Source organism: Molossus molossus, unplaced genomic scaffold (assembly GCF_014108415.1).
Source record: "Molossus molossus isolate mMolMol1 unplaced genomic scaffold, mMolMol1.p scaffold_m16_p_13, whole genome shotgun sequence".
NCBI classification, from domain to species: Eukaryota; Metazoa; Chordata; class Mammalia; order Chiroptera; family Molossidae; genus Molossus; species Molossus molossus.
The window spans coordinates 52,589,172-52,613,533 of NW_023425348.1; the positions used below are offsets into that span (position 1 = coordinate 52,589,172).

The 24,362-nt window shown below is 45.8% G+C and overlaps 1 protein-coding gene across 3 annotated transcripts in view; it reads right to left on the reverse strand.

The window, feature by feature from the left end:
- Positions 1-8,155: 8,155 nt before the first annotated feature.
- The window catches only part of DENND5A (DENN domain containing 5A), a 111,250-nt gene continuing 95,043 nt past the window's right edge, over positions 8,156-24,362 (reverse strand). For 2 of the 3 annotated variants that reach the window (XM_036258062.1, XM_036258061.1), the window contains exons 15-23: positions 23,981-24,109; positions 17,385-17,506; positions 14,830-14,975; positions 14,157-14,275; positions 13,600-13,781; positions 12,684-12,766; positions 12,054-12,177; positions 10,742-10,910; positions 8,156-9,169 (exon numbers count right to left, since the gene is read on the reverse strand). In XM_036258062.1, the coding sequence (XP_036113955.1) occupies positions 8,986-9,169; positions 10,742-10,910; positions 12,054-12,177; positions 12,684-12,766; positions 13,600-13,781; positions 14,157-14,275; positions 14,830-14,975; positions 17,385-17,506; positions 23,981-24,109 (1,258 nt within the window). In that variant the 3' untranslated portion in view covers positions 8,156-8,985. The remainder of the gene's footprint in view (positions 9,170-10,741; positions 10,911-12,053; positions 12,178-12,683; positions 12,767-13,599; positions 13,782-14,156; positions 14,276-14,829; positions 14,976-17,384; positions 17,507-23,980; positions 24,110-24,362) is intronic. The other variant, XM_036258063.1, reaches the window with a different exon arrangement.

Here is a 24,362-nt window from a genome sequence, read left to right on the forward strand (position 1 = left end):
GTAAACATGTTGGCTGAGATGTTGGCTGAAGCTTATGCACCTCATGCATATTATTGTGTGTGTTTTACTTCAATAAATAAGTTGAAACAAGAACTGCCTAGCCAAAGAACTTTATGATTCCATTTCATTTTACTTTTTCTCACTTCTCTCCTATAGGCTATGCTCCAGTAACATCAAACTGTTGTATAAGGAGCTTGTCACTTTCCCCCTTATACATCTTTTCTTTTGTATACATTGCTCTCTTTGCCTGAAAGACATGAAGTCTGTCTCAATAACTATTTGAATAGATGAAGTGCAACGTCTTAATTAATAAATATCACTATACCCCAAGGAAAAAGGTGTTTGCTGAGATGTCTCCAAAAAACACAATGAGCTATGTGTGAAAGTACTCAAGTCTGCAGGTTAGCAGATCCTGAGGACTAATGCAGAAAGGAAAACCCATCTGCTCTTGCACACACATTAATTTCTCCTCCATGGATGGCTTTCACATCTCCTGAAAACCTTTTTCAATATGTCTGAGCTGGATATGAGGTAGTAAATTTGTTTGGTTATTTACCCATCCCTATGTGCTCCTTCCTCTTTCCTAACAGATATTCATCACTCCCCCTGGCCTCCCACTTCCTAGGACGGAAGCTGCACCACCTTCAACTTCAGGCTCTGGAATTGGCCTCAGACAATCAATATCTTTCATTTCATTCCCCTTGCAACAGTCATTGGTTCAGAGATAAGCATTTGACAGTGTTCCAATTACAGTGAATCTCAGGTCCTTTGTTTGAAAGGCTGGAATGGAAGAGTTCTCTCTTCTTCCTGTGATGTTACTGTGGTGAATGAGAAAAAGGGACAGCCTTCTTAAAACCAACCAGAAGAGGGTAAGCCAAGAGAAACACTGAGAAGCCAATCTGAAGGCACTCCCCACCTTAGCACCTCCAGTGGTATGTGCCGATACATGTCCTTATTTTTTTAATAGGTTTCTTTTTTTAATTTATTTTTTATTTTTACTTTTTAAATTGTGGTAAAATATATGTAAAAATTACCCCTTTAACCATTTTCAAGTGTACAATTGAGTGGCATTAAGTATATTTATATTGTTGTGCAACGATTGCCACCATTTACCTCTAGATCTTTTTCATCTTGCAAAACTGAAACTCTACCTATTAAACAAGAATTACTCATTCACTATCCCAGCTGGCAACCACCATTCGATTTTCCGTTTCTGTAAATTTGACTACTGTAAGTACCTCCTCGTACAGTATTTGTAACTGACTTATTTTATGCAGCATATCTTCAAGATTCATCCATATTGTAGCATGTGTCAGAATTTCCTTCCTTTTTTAAAGCTGAATAATATTCCATTGTATGTGTACACAACATTTTGTTTATCTGTTCATCTGTCAATGGATTGCTTCACCCTTTGGTTATCGTTGAGTAATACTGCTATAATCGTGGGTGTACAAATATCTGTTTGTGTCTCTGCTTTTGGTCCTTTTTATTATATACCAAGGAGTGAAACTGCTGGATCATATGGTAATTCTATTTTTTTTAAAAATTGTTTTTCTTTATTGTTTTTTTTTTACCCTCAACAAGAGACATTTTTTCATTTTTTGTTCAGATAGAGTGGGAGGGAGGGAGAGAGAGAAACATCGATGTGAAAGGGACACATCGAGTGGTTTGCCACCCGCACAACCCAACCAGGGCCGGGGACAAACTGCAACTGAGGCACATGCAGGAACCGAACCTGGGTCTCTCTGGACCGCAGGCCGACTCTCTAACCACTGAGCCAACCCGGCCAGGGCTCTTTATTGGTTTTTTAGAGAGAGGAAGGGAGAGGGAGTGAGAGAGATGGAAATAAGGATGAGCGAGAACATAGACTGGCCACTTCCGGCATGTCCTCCACTGGGGATTGGGCCCACAACCTGGGCATGTGCCCTGACTGGGAATCGAACTGGCGACCTCTTGGTGCATGGGCCGACTCTCACCACTCAGCCACACTGGCCGGACGTAATTCTATTTTTAATTTTTCGAGGATGGGCAATGCTGTCTACCATAGTAGCTGTACCATTTTGCACTCCCACCAGCAATGCACTAGCATTCCAATTTCTTCAGATCCTCACCAACACTTACTTTCTGGCTTAGGCTTTTTTTTTTTTTTTTTAATAATAGCCATCCCAATGGATGTGCAGTGGTATCTCATTGTGGTTTTTTTGAATTGGGTTTTCTGCTATTTACAGCCAAAAATGTTACTATCCAGTTCCACATAATCCTCCATTAAACTTTGAGTAGCAGGTGATTCTCTGAGTGAGGTGGGAGAAAGATAGGTGGCCTAAATAATAAATGATAATTTTATTCACAAAATTCATGCTATCTTGGTGTAAATGCCAGGACTCCATTTATTCGATGGTTCTAAAAACTGCAACAACATTCTCTTTTGCTTACACAGAGTTAAAAATCCTTCCAATAAATATTTACTTAAAAATGATAACAGTTAACATTTGATGAATACTATATGTCACACACTATTCTAAGTACTTCGTGTACATTAGCTCATTTAATCCTCATATCAACTCTGTGAAGTAGATATCATCATTATCCTTATTTTTCAGATGTAGGAATTGAAGTGAAGAAAGGATAAATAACTTGCTACTCAATACCAAGATATCTGGCATCAGATGCCTCCTTGAGAGGTAAAACCTGCCCTCAAAGAGCTTACAGTCTAGCGGAAAAGAGATAAAATGAGTATTCATCCTGAATACTTCTTCCAAAATATAAATATAACAATTCTTGTTTAAAAACCTACCCTTGGCCCTGGCCGGTTTGGCTCAGCAGTTAGAGCATCAGCCTGCGGTCCAGAGAGACCCAGGTTCAATTCCTGCTGGGGGCACATGCCTCGGTTGCCGTTTGTCCCTGGCCCTGGTTGGTTGTGCAGGTGGCGGCCACTTGATATGTCCCTTTCAAATCAATGTTTCTCTCTCTCTCTCCCTCCCACTCTATCTGAACAAAAAATGGAAAAATGTCCTCTGGTGAGGATAAAAAAATAAAAACTAAAAACCTACCCTTGGCCCATGTGGCTCAGTTGTCTGGAGCATCATCCATACACTGAAAGGTAGCAGGTTAAATTCCCAGTCAGGGCACATACCCAGGTTGCAGAGATCCTGGGTCAGAGTACATATGGGAGGCAACCAATCAATGTTTTTCTTTTACATCAATGTTTCTCTCCTTCTTCCCCTTCCTCTCTCTAAAATCAATAAAGACCTTTGGTGCTCCCCCTTCTATTTAGCAAATACATTATTAATACCAAAACTTTATAATACTGTACACAAAAGAGAAAACTATAGATCAGTATAATTTATGACCATTAATTAAAAAACTGAAACAAAAAAATTAATCAGAATTCAGGATCATAATTAAATGGGATACACTTCAGAATGCAAGGATGGTTTAATATTATATCTATTTATATAATTAATCATAGTAAATAGATTTGAGGAGGAAAATGATATGATAACCACCACAGATGTTAAAGGGTATTTTAATCATCACCTGAGGATATGCTTAGAGAGAGGAAGGGAGAAAGAGAGAAACATCAATCTGTTGTTTTCCATGTGCTCCCTGACTGGAGATCAAACCACAACCCAGGTATGTGCCCTGACTAGGAATCAAACCAGCAACCAAGAACATAAAAGATACAGGGATGGTGGTCCCTATTGTATCTCCATTTAATTCACTAGTCTGGCCCCTGAAAAACCAAATGAACCCTAGAGAATAACAAGTCTGCCACAGCTCAGCCAAGCAGTAACCCTAACTGTTGTGCTGGATGTGCTATCACTGCTAGAGCAGACTACGCAGGCATCACATACATGGTATGTGGCCCTGAGTTGGTGAATGTGTTCTTTTCTATTCCTATGGATCAGGAGGATCAGAAACACCACTGACTCCCATGTACCAAAGTTAATCTAGCTACTGCTGCCTCTGAATGTTCAATCTGCCAGGAAGAGATCAATGCTGAGCCCCAGATATGGCACTATTTATTGAGGAGACCAACCATCTATTTGTTGGCAACTCAACTATATCAGGCCCCTTCCATCCTGAGAGAGTCAGCAGTTCCTCCTCACAGGGATAGAGATCTATTCTGGGAATAGGTTATTCTGTTTTGTGCCACAGAACCTGAGATAGCACCAACATCCAGAAGCTTAGAGAACTGATCCTCAGGTATGGAATTCTATCCAGCATGGCATCCAACCAGTGCACCTCACGGGGAAGAAAGGTAGGGGGTGGGCCCATAATATTAGGCCATCCAAATACTGCACCACCCAGAAGTTGCCAACTTTGAAGAGCACTGAATGGCCCACTGAAGGCAAAACTGAAGCATTAGCTTCAATACTCTGAGGCAATAATATGCAAGGATGGGGGCAGGCCATCCTTCAAGATCTAATGCATTAAATCAGACTTACATGTGGTACTGTGTCCCTAAGGAAGAATACATAGGTCCCAGAACCAACAGGCAGAAGCAGGAGTGAACAGTTACAATCACTTCCAAGGATCCACTGAGGGACATTGTACTTCCTGCTCCTTTAGCTCTGGGTTCTGTAGGGCTGGAAGTACTGATCCCTAAAAAGTACACTCTCTTGCCAGGAACCACAGAACTACATTCTATAGGTCCCAGTACACTGAACTACAAACTCTGGCTGCCACCAGGGTAACTTGGACTCCTTTTGTCTGAGAACCAGCAGACAAAAAAAGAGTCACCATCTTTGCGAGGATCATTGAGTCTGAACGGTAGGAGGTGGCAGGGTGGCCTTTATACGTCAGGGATGGGTAAAACACATGTGAAACCCCTGGCTTCTTAGAGAAATCACTGATTCTAACTCTAGGATAGAAAATGTACAAGATGAACCTGGGGCATCTTGAAATACCAGAAAGCATCACTTCTCGGCCTTTTGGCTAAGATCAAGTGTTGAAATACCAGAAAGCAACCACCAGGGTTGTGTCAAACTTAAAGAGGCTCCCAACAGCCAAAATGAAACAATGATAATGACTGCAATGGGCCCTGGTCGGTTTGGCTCAGCAGTTAGAGTGTCAGCCCGCAGACTGAGGAGTCCCAGGTTCAGTTCCCGCTAAGGGCACGTACCTCGGTTGCAGTTGGTCCCCAGCCCAGGTTGGGGTTGTGTGGGTGGCAGCCACTCGATGTGTCTCTCTCACATCAATGTTTCTCTCCTTCTCTTCCTCCCTCTCTCCCTCCCGCTCTATCTGAAGATAAATGCAAAAATGTCCTTGGGTGAGGATAAAAAATAATAATTGCAATGGAATGAAACCCATCAACTACATTTAAACCCCTGAGTTTATCATAATATTTTTTTAATTGCCACCTTCTGAGGGTAACAAGGAGCCTAGTCTAGTTCATCATCTTAAAAGTTGAGTAAATAAAAGAATTACGCACTTATCCAGCCTTTCCTATACAAACTCTGAGAAATCAAATAGATGAGGCACCATCTCCTTATAAAATTATTCCATCAAATAAATTAAAACAAAACGATAGACTAGAATATCTCTATGTTGCATTCCCCCCCATACACCAGTGACTTACTTACAGGATGTAGGCATTGAGCATCAATGGCTGCTAACATAAAAAAAAGTGAACATAGACATGACGTGCCTCCTGATAAACAAGCACACCACCATCTACATTCTAATCAAACCTGAGGCAAATCAGGTCTCTGGATCTAGCTATTGATTTGCAGAAAAGGCAGAGAATGAAGGAACACAGTAAACTGTACCACCAGCATAAAATTAGCAAAATCCACACTGTGGAAAAATATAGATCAATGGCCCAAGTTCTTCAACAGATAAACTGTAAAGAAAAGTAGGGGGTAGAAGGGACTCTTTAGATTTAAAAACAAAAACAAAAAACCTTAAAAGCTATATGAAGTTTTTTTAGAAAAGAGACTAAAAGCTACAGTGTGTAGGGATGCACACTTGGTGATACAACAATAAGCTCAAACCAAAATTATTACTATAAATGTCAGGAAGTTGGGAGGAGGAAGGTAGCTGGGACCGCGATGGGGAACAGGGGAGCATGGAGAAGTTCTAGGGAGACTGGTGAAGTTCTGTTCTTGACCGGGGTAGTGCCCCCTCTGCCTTGGACTCTTCTCTAGCACTAGACTTCTGTAAGCTTCCCTGTCGAGCACCTTCACAGCTCCATCCATGCCTTTGCTCACGCTGTTCTCTCTACATGCAACGTCACTCCTGACAAGCAGAACCCTTCGTGGTCAGTACCCCCCTGGTGTCATACTCCCCCACAGCACTTGCCTTTCAGGTCTAGGTCTCAGTCAAGGACTAGGGCAGGGCTTAAGATGATAGGTCAATAACCACCAACATTCATCGTGCATTTAGTACACCCCTGACCCTGTTGCAGGCATACAGGTAGAGCCATGCAGGCCTTGCAGCAACCCTGTGATACAGGCCCTGTCACCACTCCCATTTTATAGATGATGAGTAAACTGAGGTTTGGGAAAGCTTGCTCTATCGACAGCAGCAGAGCAAAGATTTAATCTAAGAATGTTGGCTCCACAGTCTGTGATCTTAACCACTGCCAATGAATTCATTTATTCCACAGATACTTTTTGGGTACTTACCATGCACCAGTTACTACTTAGTGAACAAAGAGGACCGTGTCCCTCTCTTATAAATCATGTAGTTAGAATTAGTAAACAATGCGTATAATGGTTGTATTAGAAAGAAAAATAAAACATAATAAGGGGATAAAATGTCACTGACCTGTTGGTATTTTAGAGCAGTCAGGGCAGGTCTCTCTGATGACATCTGAGCAGAGACCTGCATCAAATAAGGGAGTGGCAGTCAATGAAAAAGCCACAAGTGAGACAGTTCCAGTAACTGCAAACTACTTATGAAATATGTGTGGCCTTGGGCAAGTGATTAAACTCTGAGCTTTGCTTTCCTCACCTGTACACCAGGGATAATCTACACTTGCCTTGCAGAGTTCTGAGGAAAACAGGTGTGTGTGTGTCAAGCATGGCTTAAGGGCATCTCTGGCCTACGCCCACAATACACATAACATATACTGAGGTTCATGCTGACCTTGCTCAGCCAATCCCCCTTCCAGCTCCAGATGCACTGTCCACCTCTCCCCACTTTCCCTCCTCCACTTTCAAAAACTGAAGACTCCCATTGGCCTTCAATTAGACAGCTGCAGTGCATCCCAATAATGCCCCCTCCCTGAAGGATGCTGCACTGCAGCTGTCTTAAAAGCCTCCAGTCCCTTTGGTCATCTCTTCAAAACCACCTGCCAGACCAAGGATGAAAATGAAGAAAAAACCCTCTCTGCCCTCTAGGAGCTCGGTCTAGGAAGTGGGCCCAACATGAAAGTGGGCAATGAAAACTGGAGAGGAAATGCCAACCTACATCTAAGAACCTACAGAAGCACAATGAGGGAATGATGAACTGTGCCAGCAGGAATTAAGGAAGGCTTTACAGTGGGTAGCTCCTAAAGTAAATGAACAATGAATAGGAAATGGGCATGAGGGAAAGCATTCCAGGCAGAGGGAACAGTACGGGCGAGACCAGGGAAACACAAGAGGACACTGGTTTGAGATGTTCTACCTGATCACTGGAGCTTCCTGCCTCCACAAAGCAGCTGGTTGAAGAATATAATGAAAGGAAGCTGGTTCCCAAGACTCTCATAAAGCTACACCACCAGCCATCCCAGGAAAAGTAAGCCTGTCCCAAGAAAGAGCTTTTTTCCTGAGGGCACACAGGATCGCAAGTGTCCTACGTCCCCACACCTGGTCTTCCTTACCCTTCAAGAAATGGCTCATCCTGTCTCAGTCAAGTGACAATCTTTGCAACCTTGGCCAGGTCTTCTCCCCTCTTGTGTCTCAGCCTCCGCCTCTGTAGAGTAGGAAAATAACCCTTGTCTGCATCCCTCTCAAATAACCATTTGAGTAAACAGCTATGAAAGCTCCTGGTGCTGCAGTGGGGAGGACCCAGGAGACACCAGCCCCTCAGGGGCATCCTGGGCAGTCCACAGCTCTGAGCCGGCTGGGGGAGAGAAGCGATGCTGCAGCCCAGTCCTCTCAGACCACGCTGCACCCTCCATGGCCCACTGTTCATAAACCCCCATAAAAATCAGGGAACCATGCAGTTTTGTTTCAGGTGTTTTATTAAGTGGGCCATACTGTAGCTGGTTTCTAAGTTGCAAAACAACATAAATTTAACAATAACATAGCCAGTTAGACAAGCTTTTCCTTTCCTAAAGGAAAAAAGAAAAGAAAAAAGGACTTAAAACACACATTGGAGGGTTAAATAAATAATACGGAAAAAAAGGAAAACCTGTTAAAACATGCTTATGTTTACTTCTGCGCAACTGCGTGACAAGAGGAAACATGATTTTCTGCACATTGATTCATCTCAGCATGTCTTCTTCCCAAATAATACTGACAAAAAATAAGATGTGGGGCGGACTCATCAGTGCTTGCAGACACACTACTAAAAATCCCTTTGATTGGAGCTTGGGACTTCCACTCAGCACACCTGTGTGTGGCCCAGGAAAGCCAAATTTCCATAATAATGTTAATATAGAAAACATTAGTTTAAAAACGATGTGGAATGGCCTCACTGACGCAGCAGGGCAAGGTAGGAGATCTGCCCCACATGCGGTGCCAGCCTCAGTCCAGGGAGGCCGCAGGCTCCCAAGCACGCGGCCACAGCAAGGGAGGGCACCAGCTTCAAAATAAGCGGCACCAACCTCGTCTCCCTCTCCCTATCACTCTTTCACATGAAAGTGTGTAAAAAGCAAATCAGCAAATAAACTCTAAAATAGATTATTTATTCCAAAAATCCTCTAGTTTTCTTTTTTACAGTGAGTGTACATCTCCTCTCCGTCTCCTGCACAACTTGCTGAAGTCCCTTGGAGAAGACGGGTCAGAGCTGCAGGTAAGTCTTTCAGTCCTATTGCTAGCTGGTGCTGAGAGGTCAGATGTCGATGCCCTTGACAAGGGACGTCTCCAGCGTGATATTGAACTCCTGCAATGTCTGCAGCACGCGGATCAAGGAATTGACAAGTGTGTGGTCTTTGATCAGTGCCACATCCTCGTACATGTGCGCCGTGATGGGGCAGTCAGCCAGCAGGGCAATCCAATGGTGTAGGAGGTGATCTCTGGCAGGGCAGGATCAGTCCAGGTGGGTCAGAAGGGAAAGGAAGAAAGATGGTTAGTGCAAGGCCAAGGGGAAACCTGCTCTATCACTTCCTGAACGAAGTCTGAAGCTGAAGAAGTAGATAGCTCCCCACAGGCCCCTTTTCCTTCTCTAGCAGGGTTTGGCAAAGAGGCCTTACACAGCTTTGCAAGACTCCTCCTGGGGACTGCCCAGCCCCAAGACACCAACCCAACTGACCCAAATCATCCCCGTCATCTGCCACCAGGCCTTATCCTCCTTCTTTGACACTGCTCCCTCCTTAGATAACCCCACCACCCATCAACCCCATTTCATCCATTTCAACAGCCAATCTCTAACCAATAGCCAGCCGATCCTTCCTCCACGTAGCTACCGCCACCAGGAATAGTACTAAGAGCTGACATCCACATAGAGCTTAGCATATCCCAGGCACTGTAGTAAGAGATTTAACCATCATGGCAATCCTATGATATGAGGTAGGTGCTGTTAGTGCTATTATAATCTCCACTTTATAGAAGAAATTGAGGTACGAAGAGGTTAAGTAGCTTGTCCAAGACCACATGGCTAGTAAGTAGCTGATCTGAGATGTGAACCTAATGAATCTGGTTCCAGAGTCTGTTTTTTCCCACCACTCCAACTCCCTCCCTTTCATGGCCTGAACAAACTACTGCCTTAAGTGTTTTAGGGCTTCATGCTCTCACCTGACCTACAGGACTAGCGCCTAACAATCTTGCCCACTTTTATGCATACTACCCATGATATGGAATTAATATCATTTCAGTCCCTTGGTTAAACAACTCTATTCTAATAGGAAAAAATTCTCTGTCCAGCTCCTCACGGCCCCTATCCTTACAGCTTCCTCCCTTAGCTTTTTTTGATGTTTCTCCTCTACATTTCTAGCATATCCAGCAATGAAAATGTGTACTTCTTTTTTGGCTCTCACAGCCTTCCTGTACTAGATTTAATTAGGACAAATGAACTTCTACGTGGTAGGGGCCATGTGTTATTCAGCCTGGCATCTTCAAATATTTGTTGAAGGAATGACTAGATATAATCTTTCCAATTTCTCCAGTGGGGTGGTTTTATTACTTCCAATCAAAATGTGGCTCTTCCTGCCCAGCCAGTGTGGCTCAGTGGTTGAGCATCGACCCATGCACCAAGAGGTCACTGGTTTGATTCCTGGTCAGGGCACATGCCCAGGTTGTGGGCCCAATCCCCAGTGGGGAGCATGCAGCATGCAGCCAATTGATGTTCTCTCTCATCGATGCTTCCATCTCTCTCCCTCTCCCTTCCTCTTTCTAACCAATAGAAAAAAAAACATTTTTTTTTAAATGTGGCTCTTCCTTCCATTATACACACATTCTCAGCCCCACCACCACAGACCATATATGTATGGTACATAAAGGAAATTAAGGGATTCTAGAAAACCTTCTAAGATCTCACCTGCCCAAGAACATCTAGTCATTAGCCACTCCCCACCCCTGCACCACACTAGGGCTCCAGCATCACCTCTAAGGCTGGCTGCTATGGACTCTGGGCCGTGAGGCTGCAGTACCTGGCTCCCAAGCACACCAGCATCTGAAACTTGCCGTCCTTGCCGATGTTCCGGGGGGTATTGTTGATTGCGGTGACAAATCGGCAGAAATTCCGAGCTCTTGTATGCCAGTTTTCCTCAGGAACAACTTCATTCTGCTCCAAAGTCTCGTAATAGGTTTGTGCTTTTTCTGTGAGGAGAAGAGCTTGCCAATGACAAAGCCTCTTAAAACTGACCTATTGCAGCCCTGGTAGGTTTTCTCAGTGGTTAGAGCCTTGGCCTGTAGACCGAAAGGTCCTGGATTCAATTTCCAGTCAAGGGCATGTACCTGGGTTGCAGGCTCCATCCCTAGCCCCAGTCGGGGTCTTGCGAGAGGCAACCAATCAATGTGTCTCTCTTACGTCTCTTACATCAATGTTTCTCTCTCTCTCCTCCCTCCCTTCCTTCCACTCTATCTAAAAATTGATGGAAGAATATCCTTGGGTGAGGATTAATAAAATAAACAAAACAAAAAAGCAACCTATCCCTGACTGTCCTGTAAGCCTCTCAGTGTTGATGTAAGGAACTTAATGAGAAAAACAGAGTGTTCTAACATAACTGATCACCTTTCAAAATTATACTTATATTATTTATCCTTATTTTTAAAAATTACATTGCCCCTGATATAAAGATAGTACTTTCCCTAGTCTGAAGATTTCAAAAAAATTCTTGAAAGAGAAGCTGCTTGCATAAAAATGTTCCAGGTGAGCCCTGGCCAGCTTGGCTCAGCGGTTAGAGCGTCCACCTGCGGTCCAGAGAGACCCGGGTTCGGTTCCCGCTAAGGGCATGTACCTCGGTTGCAGTTTGTCCCCGGCCCTGGTTGGTCGTGTGGGTGGCAGCCACTCGATGTGTCCCTTTCGCATCGATGTTTCTCTTTCTCTCTCTTCCTCTCTCTCCCTCCCACTCTATCTGTACAAAAAATGGAAAAATGTCCTCAGGTGAGGATAAAAAAAAAAAAAAGTTCCAGGTGGGAACAACACAGGGCTTGGGCTCCAATGCTATCAACTGGCCTAGATCTCAAGGAAAAAGTATAAGGACTCATGACCAAGCCTGTACTATACAGCAGATGCCTAGAAAGAATCTTTTCTGTCCAATTCTCAGGAGGTGAGGGGTGAAGGTGGGGAGGACTTCTATCATTACCTTTGGGAAAAAGCAGGGCAAACAAGAGATCTAATCTGAGAGTCACCTGATGTCCCTTCTGTACCTCAGCCCCTTGTGGTTAGCACCCACGTCATGCTGGTGAGTCCCCATGTCTCTGCATGCTTTCCCACCCTCACATCCTAGTCCAACTCACCCAGGAAATCCCAAATGAAGACATTTTTGAAGAGACGGGGCGACTTAAATCCATGCTGGAAGGCCTGTTCCAGGGCTGACACGAGGCCACACTCTCCACAGAGCAACAGCGTCAGACTACCTCGCTAATAAGGGAACAGGGGAGTGACAGGCTTGCCTCCGCCAAGCTGTCCTCCCACCACTGCATCCCCAAATCCACATCCCACAGCTGGGGGGCAGCAACAGACAGGCAAGGGGCCTTGTCTGCTGCCCTAGCACCTGTCACCTGGCTCAGAGCAGCTCTCAGTGAATAGCTGTTGAATGACTGGATAAATAAACGATTAGATGATGAATGTGAGTTTCCCACCAGGGGAACAAAGCCAGTGTGGCCATTATTCAGGGAGACCCAGGCAAATCCTGAAGAAAACAGGAATACACACTGTTCACTAGAGGCCCAGGGACTCTGTTGGATCATTAGTGTGTAAGGAAAACAGGGTAACCCAAGGCAGAGGGCCTCAGAGGAAAAAGTCTGCTCAGTCTCACACTAACTGAGGCACACACTCTATACTCTGGGCTGTCCAAGCACATGGGCCTGGAACATTATTATCTTTCATTTATATAAGGCCCTGGGCTGGAGGACAGGAAGGCTCACCTCTTTCTCAGGCTTATGGAAGTGCTTCACGATGCCATTGACTGCCTCCCCAATGGACTCCTGGATCTGCCCAGTGTTCAGCTCTGATCAAAATCAAGCAGACATTCCTCAGCAATCTCAGAGGCTAACAGTGCTTAGCTGACCGAGCAGGAGACTGAGGGCACTGGGAGGGCCCAAGGGAGAGGCAGAGCAGTCTGGACCTTGGGAAGAGCAGCTCTCACCAGTGAGCTTTGCTGAGCTGACTCTTCTAAAATCTTGCGGGGAAAAGCAAAGCCAATACCTTAGAGTTCTGTCTCTAAGAGATGCTGGTGAAGTTTATTTTCCATTTTACCCTGGAACTTTTGGCAACCAAAAGAGCATCAAGAGTTGGCTGTAAAGCCCTGGCCGGTTTGGCTCAGCGGTTAGAGCACTGGCTTGCGGCCCAGAGACCCGGGTTCGGTTCCCGCTAAGGGCATGTACTTCAGTTGCGGTTTGTCCCCCTCCCTGGTTGGCTCATGCAGGTGGCAGCCACTCGATGTGTCCCTTTCACGTCGATGTTTCTCTCTCTCTTCCTCTCCCTCCCTCCTGCTCTATCTGAATAAAAAATGGAAAAGGGTCCTTGGGTAAGGATAAAAAAAAAAAAGAGTTGGCTGTGAAGCCCAGGGACCAGGAAAGAGTGGCCAGAAAGCAGATCCCTCACCTCTCCAGGATCATATACAAGGAGTACAGAGGACCCAGGCTGGCTTCCATAAACTCTCCCCTCCCCTTCCAGGCCTCCAGGTAGTGTCAAATCCCCTGAGGCTGTTTTGTCTGCAGAGGTGGTTCCTGAGGCAGCTGCCCAGGCTGGGATTTAGGCTAAGATTTCCGGGCTCCCAGAGATCGACCCACATTCCCCAGGCTGGATAACAGGAGGGACCCAGCCTCTCTTCCCACTTACTGGGCTTGTTGTTGGGTGAGATGGTAACAAGTCTGCGGATGACGCTGGGGGACTGCTGTAGGGGCGGGGTCCGACATGGCCTCTCATCCACCTCGGGCTGGGATGTGAGCAGCTCTCCAACCAGGACCCGCTCCAGGCTTCCATCATCCATGCCCTTCCCCAACCACCGGCCACATGGGAACCTACACGTCAGGCAATGGCCTGTTAGAGCTGCCAGGTCCTCCAGTGTCCTTCCCCTTACTGCTCAGTAAGAGCCATCAACAAAGCCAGTCCCTGGGGATCCCTCGAGGGCCTGCTCATCCATCCTATGTGTATCATCAGGGAAGCCACCTGAGTGATGGGCGGCCTGGGACCTTGCACAGCAGTGTCACACATCTTCACTTGGTAAACCCTCCTATTTTTTTTCAGGTGCATGAGATAGAGCCAAACAGGAAGTTGCCTCAGCCTATCACAGCCTAAACAGTCTCCTTGAAATCTCCACATAGCCAAGCATCAAACACAGCCCCTGGTAGTACACTTTGCCCTAGTATTTAGAGCATAGTTGCGGGAACACTTACTTGTAGGTATGTCCCGTGATCTCGTTCCTGACCATCACATACTCCACCAGCCATTTGGCATACAGCCCAGAGTTATCGTGGCCTATCTGCACCGTAGTGAGCTTCCCCAAGTTCTGGCACTGTGAAAGAACAGCCACAGAGAGAAGATGGGGTAGGTAGGAAAAGAAAATAGGAGAAAACAGTGGTGCTCCCTGAAGGCAGGGACACAGCTCATGGCGCCACCTTGCCACCCAAACTGGCAGTACAGCACTATCTCATGAGAGGCTGATGTCTGAGAAAAAAGATACTACCTAGAGGGAGAACAGGGTCTGGGAGCAGGCGACTCTGGAAGTGGGACAGCAGTCTGAGGTCCAGAGGTCTCTGTGAACACTCAGGCCCAGCAGCTGAAAGAACTCTTGAAGATTTCTCAACACAACATGGACAGGGAGGTATGAAAGTTCAGACTGGTAAGTGTCTTCCAGCCAGAGACTAGACAGAGCAAGCTCCCCAGTCCTTGGGTCAACCCTTGGCTTCAGCCTCCAATCATCTCAGGACAGGTCAGCTGTGCTGAGCATAACACTGTACAGAACAAGGCCTCCAAAAACCCTGCAGAAAGCTCCAGAAAAGTAGCTGTTGCAAAATCAGATTCCCACAGAGCCAGGGGTTGTGGTTGTGGTTCCCAGATCACACATACCTCGAAGGTCATCTCTAACACGTTCCTGGGAATCTGCAGGATCTGTGTCTCACCCAGTTCTCCTGAGATGCAGATCCATGGGTTGGCGGTGAACATGGAGCCCCCCAGCTTCTTGCTCGGTACAATCAGGATGTGGTAGGGGATCACTGTTTAGGGGAAGCCACAAAGGCATGGAGGGGGGTCAGGAATCCCTCCCATACCTGAAAGGGCCCTGACCTGCTCCAGGCATGCTGGTACGATTGTGGCCCCTGTTGCACCAACCCTGGCAGAGCCTGGAGCAGCAAGTCCCTAGGACCTAGACTCTGGCTGGCTCAGAATATTAGCCCAGCCAGTGTGGCTCAGTGGTTGAGCACGGACCCATGCACCAAGAGGTTCCTGGCTCAATACCCAGTCAGGACACATGCCTGGGTTGTGGGTTCAATCCCCAACAGTCGGCGTGCAGGAGGCTGCAAACCAATGTCTCTCTCTGTCATCAATGTTTCTCTCTCTCTCCCTTCCTTTCTCTTTAAAATCAATTTTAAAAACTATATTAAAAATAAAAAGAACTGCCCTGACCAGTTTGGCTCAGCAGTTAGAGCATCAGCCCGCGGACTAATGAGACCTGGGTTCGATTCCGGCCAAGGGCACGTACCTCGGTTGTGGTTCGTCCCCGGCCCTGGTCAGGGTTGCGCAGGAGGCAACAAGTCGATGTGTGTGTCTCTCTCATATCGATGTTTCTCTCTCTCTCCCCCCCCCTCTCCCTCCCTCGTAATCTGTCTAAAGATAAATGGAGCCCTGGCCGGTTTGGCTCAGCGGTTAGAGCATCGGCCTGCGGTCCGGAGAGACCCGGGTTCGGTTTCCGCTAGGGGCATGTACTTCGGTTGCAGTTTGTCCCCGGCCCTGGTTGGTCGTGCGGGTGGCGGCCACTCGATGTGTCCCTTTCACATCGATGCTTCTCTCTCTCTCCCTCTCTCTTCCTCTCTCTCCCTCCCACTCTATCTGTAAAAAATGGAAAAATGTCCTCGGGTGAGGATTAAAAAAAAAGATAAATGGAAAAATGTCCTAGGGTGAGAATAAGAAAAAGAATTATTAGCCAACCCTCCCCTCAATTGCACTCCCCATAATGTTACCACCCAAACATCAAAGATCCAAGCCCATATGTAGGCTCAGACCTAAGTCATTCCATTCCTTAAATAATATCACCAACTCAACGTGGTACTGAGTTTCAATCTATCATCTCATGAACTCTAATAATCTCAGGAGAGGCCATGCAGGTATTACAATGTATTTCTGAGGCACGGAGAGGGAGTTAGTTTCCCTCAGGTCTCCACAATCCTAGTTCAGTGCTGCCTCTACTGAAGCCTGCAGCCTTCACCTCTGAGAGGGAGGATGGATGTCATGTAGAAACAAAAGTTGACTCCATGACATTCAGCTGGCCTTTTGGGGCCACAGAATTTCCACCCTAGAACCATGGTCCAATTGGTCTATAACTTCGTGAAGAAGCCCCCACTCCAACCCCGCCGTGCTAGTAAACACCACTGTGACTTATTTGAAGAAGGTTGGCCACATTTTGGCACTATGCTAAGGTCGAGCTGATTCCTCCAACCCCTGCTAAGATCCGTAGTTATTTAGAACTTGAAAAATCCTCTTGTGCTCAAACTGGTAGCTTCAAATAGCTCACAGCTAAGGAGGCCATGCTGAATGGTTTGGTGGCCAGTGAGGCGTGGATGTAGTTTTATGTTGGCGAGCTTACAGGCAAGCATGGCATCACTGGCTCTAATGTGTGAAAACCAATCTTTAACATCTGTTTCTTTTTGGTTTATTGTTTAATGTTCTTGGACCATGAGCGATCAGAAAGGTATTCGAATAAAAAAAAAGATATGTAAAAAAAAAAGAGTCCCAGCCACTGAGGCTGCTGAATCACTGGCCAAACACATAGTCCTGGGGCAAATTTAGAGCCTATCCCCACCCAACATCCTGGCACCAAAGAAAGATGAGGCTTTAGGGGCCTTCCTTCAACCATACTGAACCCTCTTCCTCACTCTGCACATAGAGAGACTGAGGCCCACAGCAGGGGTAGACTGCTCACAGAAACACAGTGAGTTAGGGCCTGGATCCAAACCTCCCATGGATATTGGTCTGGGGTTCTTTCTGCTACTTCAGGAAGAGTCGTTTTTCCCTGTGGGCAGTTCTGAAACCATCTGTGATGCTGATTGACTGTCTCAGCTCAAAACAAAAGGGAAATTTCTTTACAGGTAAGCAGAGAGGGCAGTGAACTTCACCACCCTACCCAATCCACTCCACCTTCATCAACTGAAGCTCCCAAAGCACTGCCTAGGACAACAGTGACAACACAGTGGCCAAAAGGACTGAGCTCCCCAGTTCAGAACAAGAATAAGAAGCTTCAGAGAGAAAACAACCTCCAAGGAGAGCAAATGTACCTCTCTCCCACAGAAGCAAAAGGCAAACAAAAAGGACAAGTAATATTCTTTTTTCTTAAAAAGGGGACAGTTAGCCTCAGGCAGCCTCATGAAGACTAGAACTAAGAGGCTAGTGGGGAGTACAGGGCTACTCACAGATAGTTGTGAAGACATTGGTGAAGCAGAAGTAATCGACGGCATTGAAAGACAGGAGGTGATAGAGGAACTGCTCCTTCTCGTCGTCACAGCGCAGGAAGGCATAGCGCTTGTACAACTTCCTGTCGGAGAGGAGGCAATACATCAGTCTCCCAGACAGAAAGAGAGTAAAGAGGCGAGAAGTATTCATTTTAGGAAGGAGATAGCTAGGGGAAGAATAAGATGTTAAGCCTTACATTCCTTAGAACTACCTGAAAAAGGAATAAAACCAGTTACTTTGTCTAACTGAGGGCTAGAGGGAAAGGGGCTTAAACTACAGGGGGAACAACACAAACCAAACTCTATCTGTGTCCAAGGGAGAAACTTCCTTAAACTGAGGGCTGAAATGAAATTCCCTCAGAAAAGCTGGGGCATCACCCATGTGTGGAATTGGAGGAGCAATGACAGGGGGTCTGTGATTACCACTCATTATCAGGCCAAGTCTCAGACCCCCGTAGACTGGAGACCCACGAGTCAGAACACCGCTCAGAATGTGAATGTAAGCCCAGGGACTCTTCAGAGCCAATAAAGGGCAATAAAGGGAATGATCCAGGTCACAGGCAAGGGAGAGCTCTGATGAGCATGTCCTTTCCCTTTTCAAACTTCCTCCCTTCTCCACCCTTCATCCCCACTGCTTAGTCAACAAAGACCAACTCCTATGCCTGACACTGCAGGCCTTCTGCAACTGCTCAGTAATGATACCTTCTCCAAGAAGAGAGGACAAGGAGAGTAAAATGCACAGGTCCTCAGCACAGAGGAATACACACACATACAAAAACAAAAACAAAAACAAAAAAATGTAACTATCCTGGTTGCCAAGTCGGCAATCGCCATGGCCAAAGAGGTATGGGATTCAAGTACACCTGTCAGGTTCTACCTTGTCAGGTTGTTAAGGCACTTTCAACACATAATTCACCAACCAAGGCCTACTTTGTGCAGGTGCTGGAAGGGAGGCACCTATCCTCAAATACAGTCTAGGTGAATTAATCAGGTCAAGGCCACAGAATCAGACTGCCCATAATGAGCTGCCAAATGAAAGGCTCTCTGGAAATTTAAAGAGCCATAAGTTGCAATGGCCCAAGAACAAGAGGGGCCTGACGGACGGCACAAATGACAGGTACGTAGAAAAAGGAGGACAGGGTGTGGAAACCAGTTTGACTGAAGTTGAAGGCTCAGGGAAGTGATCAGTTAGCAATGAAGCTGGAAAGTTAGGCTAGAGTTAAATGAAGGAAGGCCCTAAATATTCAAGCCAAAGAGTTTGCAATCTGCCCTACGAGTAATAGGTTTCTGCAATTTGCCCTAGAAGTAAAGGAAAAGTGACAATCAACATCAAGAAATTTAAATTTAGTGTAGCTAAGGCGTGAAAGGGGAATGAGGGTGAAACTGAGGTAAGGAGACAAGTGGGGGCAAGAGGCTAAGGACCTGAAATGTGTACATGTGAAGTAAAGCAAATCAAGGAGCCAAAGCGACTTCAAATTTTGAACCTAGGTGGGCAGGAGTGGGGATGTTCAGAGAGAATAATGGTGACATTAACAGAACTTTTGAGAGAAAGGTTATGCCAAAGATTCTGTGAAGCTTGCTTTTGTTCTCTCTCGGTTAAAGGTAAGATATCTGAAAGGAAATAAATGCAGAATTGGAGCTCAGAAGAAACACTGGAGCTAGCACTTCAGATGTGGGAGTCACTTCCTTAGAGATGACAGAAGTCATGACTATGGGTGAGATCACCAAGTCAGAGAGCGAGCAAGTGATAGAGCAAACAGAATGTGTATACATGCAGAGAATGGAGCACTGGGGAAGTCAACATCCTAAAAAGAGCAAAAGGAAAAAGAGAACAGGATGGTATAGGGTCATGGCAGCCATGCAAAGTGAGTGTCAAAGTAGAAGGGCAGAGGGGGCACTATACAGTATCAGTCACTGCAGAGAGGTTAAGGAAAAAGAGTTTGAGTTCACTATATAGGAGACTAAGTTCTTTCCTTAGAATATATATCTTACCCTGTCTCCACCTTACCCCATCTCCAAGCTGCAAACATTCTTGGAGACTAGCTGGAAATCCCAGAGACTCAGTAACATTCTATCAAGATATACTCTCCAAGGCTGTCCACCTCCTCCTATCTGTGCAGCTATGAACACATTTTATGTGCACAATTAAACACCTACTAGGTGCTGAACTACATGCTCAGTCCTGGGAAAGGTACATAGTTCACATCATCAATGAAAGCAAATTTTAATAAGAAGCAAACAACTAGATAATGAAAATACAGCCCTTAGAGGTGAAACAGGGATGAACAAACACTGTAACAAATGCTGTGTGTGCCTGGAAGAGGAATGAACCATCTCTGGGGAGTCTCTGCAAATTTTGGTAAAGAAAACTTCTGACTAGGTCCCGAAAGGGCTGAAGACATCCTGAGAAGGTTGAGGGGTATGATGTGACTGGAGCTTTAAACAAATTGAAGGGAGGACTTCCGGTCATGATGGCGGCGTAGGTAAATGCAGTATCGCGTCCTCCCACAACCACATCAAAGTTACAACTAAACTACAAAACAACCATCATGCAAAACCGCCTGAAATCAAGCTGAATGGAAGTCCTACAACTACGAAATTAAAGCAGCAGCCACATTGATACTGGTAGGAGGGGCGGAGGCTCAAGGGGCAGAGGTGCGACAGGCTGGTCCCACACCCACGTGTGGCAGATAAAAATCAGGAGGACACCTAGGCTGGGAAGGTCCTCCCTGAGGACTGAGGGGTCCCCATACCACACCAGGTGCCCCGCTCAGGGTTCCAGTGCCAGGAAGAGAAGTCCCCATAACTTCTGGCTGGAAAAACCAGCAGGAACTGAGGCTCAGGGAAGATAACACGGCTGGAGCCCCAGGCAGCTCCTTAAAGGGCCTGCTCACGGTCTTATCAAACTCACTCCCTCTAAGCTTGGAGGGAGTCAGCTCAAGGGGCACCAGAGACATACAGGGAAGAACTGAGCTGTTTGGCACTAGAGTGAGGGCTGAAGAGGGGGCTTTCTCCGGGACAAATGTGCTGTCAGAGGCCTTTGTTCCTTTGGTGAGTCCTTCCCTGGGGCGGCAGGCAGCCACCGTATCAGGGACTCCAGCAACCTGGCTCACACTGGTAGCCCCGCCCTGGTGACTCCCTGAGGCCTCGCCCCACCCAACTTTCAGGCCCACCCAAGCTGTTGCCACTTGCTTAACCATAGGATTGGCCTGTTTGGATCCTGCTTCAGGTTTTTCCTAAATTCTTTCAAACAAGCAGCATCTGGTCTCAGCTAGCCCCATACCGCTCGTTAAGTAATACACAGAAACAAACACAGGGAGGCAGCCAAAATGAGGAGACAAAGAAACAGGTCCCAAATGAAAGAACAGAACAAAGCCCCAGGACAACTAAGTGAAACAGAGATAAGCAACCTAACAGATGCTGAGTTCAAAATACTGCTTATAAGGATGCTCAATGAACTTAGTGAGAATCTCAGTGAACTTAGTGAGGGCCTCAAGAGCATAAAAAAGGACCAGTCAGAAATGATGGATGCACAGTCAGAAATGAAAGAGGCATAAACTGAAATAAAGAATAATTTACACAGATTCAATAGTAGAGTACGTAAATCCAAGAAGCAGACCATCGATTTGGAATATAAGGTAGCAAAAAAAGCCCATTCAGAACAGCAAAAAGAAAAAAGAATCCAAAAAATGAGGATAGTGTAAGGAGCCTCTGGGACAACTTCAAGCGTGCCAACATTCGCATCTTGGGGGTGCCAGAAGGAGAAGAGCGAGAACAAGAAATCAAAAACCTGTTTGAAACAATAATGGCAGAAAACTTTCCTAACTTGGTGAAGGAAACAGACATACAAGTCCAGGAAACACAGAGAGTCCCAAATAAGATGAACCCCAAGAGGCCCACACCAAGACACATCATCATCAAAATGCAAAAGGTTCAAGACAAAGAGAGAATCTTAAAAGCAGCAAGAGAAAACCAGTTAGTTACCTACAAGGGAGTTCCCATAAGGCTGTCAGCTGATTTCTCAAAAGAAACTTTGCAGGCCAGAAGGGAGTGGAAAGAAATATTCAGAGTGATGAAAAGCAAGAACCTACAACCAAGATTACTCTATCCTGCAAAGCTGTCATTTAGAATCGATGGCCATATAAAGACTTTCCCAGACAAGAAAAAGTTAAAGGAGTTCATCACCACCAAACCATTATTATATGAAATGATGAAGGGTCTTTTTGAAGAAAAAGATAAAATATATGAACAAACAAAATGGCAATGAATACATATCTATCAACAATGGAATCTACAAACAAAATGAACAGGCAGAACAGAAGCATTCTCATAGATACAGAGAACATTTTGTTGGTTGCCAGATGGGAGGGGGGTTGGGGGAATGGGTGAAAAAGGTGAAGGGATTAAGAAGTACAAATTCATTGCTAGACTGACAAACCTCAAAGGGAAAGGGGTTGGGGGGTGGGAAGAAATAAACCAAAGAACTTATATGCATAATCAATGGACACAGACAATAGTGTGGGAAAAGGCGGGAGGGGGACGGGAGTGGGGAGAAGGGGGTCAATGGGGAAAAATGAGGAACATCTGTAATACATTCTACATTCAACAATAAAGATTAAAAAAAACAAAAACAAATTGAAGGGAAAGATGAGAGAGGACTGGATGGAGGAGTAGGCAGGTTCTGACAAAGGGCTGCTTTCTCTCCCACTATGCCCCATCCGAAATGCAGTCTGCGGCAGCAAAACTCTTCTAACTTTCTGCTCACTTAGAGTAGTACAGGTCAGAATCAAGTGAGAAGTTACTATATACTAAGTACATTTTGAGCTTATCTCCTCTAACGAGGCTACAGTTTAAAGAACCCAAGATTAGCCTCCTCAATAAGGTCTGTGGTCTGTTCACTGCTGCCCAGGCCTTTAAGCTCATCCACCCTAGACCCATCCACTTCCTGGACTTTGGGAGTTCTCGTGCTTGACCCCTCTCAGATGCCTCTGTCCTCCTGCTGACTTGCAGCCTCTTTTGACAGATGATGCCCACACTGGCCAACAGGAAAAATTCCTACCCTCAAGTCCTGGTGCCCACACAGCTACAGTGACAGATTTTTTTTTTTTAACAACACAGCAGTCCAATAGAATCTGGTGTGCAAACATTTCTCTTCCAAAAGCCAGGCTTACATGTTCTCTTGTTCTCTTCTAGTTGGCCTCTCAATTTTCAAGTTTTATTCCTAAACCTTTTTGTCCCTGACATTTAAGCACTTTAAGAATTGCTATTTCTAACCTCTCAAGGTGAGCTTTCTAACCTCTCAAGGTTTTAAACCTGGTTTCTTGCTGTGGTTTACACACACAATAAACAGTCTAAAATACTACATTTCTACTGTGAATAAAAACAGATTCTGCAGGTTTAATCAACTGGTTCACACAAATGTCCCCAAGGCTCACTCCTCTGCTTTAACATCCATGGGGAAGTCACATAATAAGAAATACCATGAAAAGACGCCTAAGGAAATATGAAACAAAAATGCCCAACAGGCTTGCCAATGAAGAAAGAGGCAAATGTACTCCACACAGGAAAAGACAACGAGGTGGTAGTCTGAGGCTGAGAAGGGGCAGAGCCCTCCTCTTCTAGTAGTTTGGGTCCAGAAAGAATGCAAAGGCTATACCATTAAAAGAAGAAATTGTAGGTTTAGTAGTCCCTAAAAGTATGAGGGCCTTGGAATCTCTCCCCTCTCTTCTTCTGGGTGAAAAGCGTGGAGAAAGAGGGCCTAAGAGAGCCATCTGAAAGCCCTTTTAAGCTCTAGGGAGACTCCAGCAAGGTCCAGAGAGGAAGAGTAAGGACTTAGTTACTATGGACTTGCCCTGGGCACAGGAGAGAATAAAAGATATAAGGGGATATAAATCTTAGAAGTTTTGTTGTAATTCTCCAATCCTTTCTTCCCCAGACAGGAAACATACTGAGAAAAACGCCCACACCCAAGAACTATACAAGTCCCCTGAGTACAGCGAGGAGAAAAGGAGCTCCCAAACTCTGAGATAGCCATTGAGGACCCCATCCTTCTCACTATCTCTTTAAGAAAGCCATTTTCGCCCTGGCCGGTTTGGCTCAGCGGTTGGAGCGTCGGCCTGCGGTACTGAGAGACCCGGGTTCGGTTCCCGCTAGGGGCGCGTACCTCGGTTGCAGTTTGTCCCCGGGCCCTGGTCGGTTGTGCGGGTGGCGGCCACTCGATGTGTTCCTTTCACATCGATGTTTCTCTCTCTCTCTCTGTTCCTCTCTCTCCCTCCCACTCTACCTGAACAAAAAAATGAAAAAATGTCCTCGGGTGAGGATAAAAAAAAAAAGCCATTTTGGGGCATGCAGATTGAAAAGGTAGGGAGAACAAATATAGCACAATTATTCTTCTGCAGATTGAGGGAGAAGTAGAAATACTTCAAAATTTTCATATGCAATTTGAGTTTAGCTGAATACAGCAGTAATAACATACTATTTCCCCTTCCCATACAGGGGTTTCCAATCCCTCCACCATTCCTAAGAACCTGGTTCTACTCTAGGTGGAGTGGCCTTACTTGGTGAGCTCGTGGTCTGAGAGAAGCTGCTTCAGGTGTCTGGAAAGTAACTTTTTTTCCATGGACAGTCGCACCCATGCTCTGGCCTTTCCCACGTCAGTCTTGATTTCCCCGATGTTCTGGATGTGCCTGAAGGGGGAATGGAAAAAAGGAAGAGGAGGGTGAGTGGGAAATTAACTCATTACCAATACCTCCACTGTAAAGCCAAAGGACACATAGTAAGGCAGCTCTATCCCACCCTGGCAGAGTACCTCTCTTTTGTTCTCTAAATCCTGGACTTCCATGTAGCTTTGCCAAACAGACTCACTTGGCAAAGGATTGATGGGGCGGGGTTGGGGGTGGGGGGCTACAGTATAGCTCTCAAAAAAAGTCAGGTTAACCC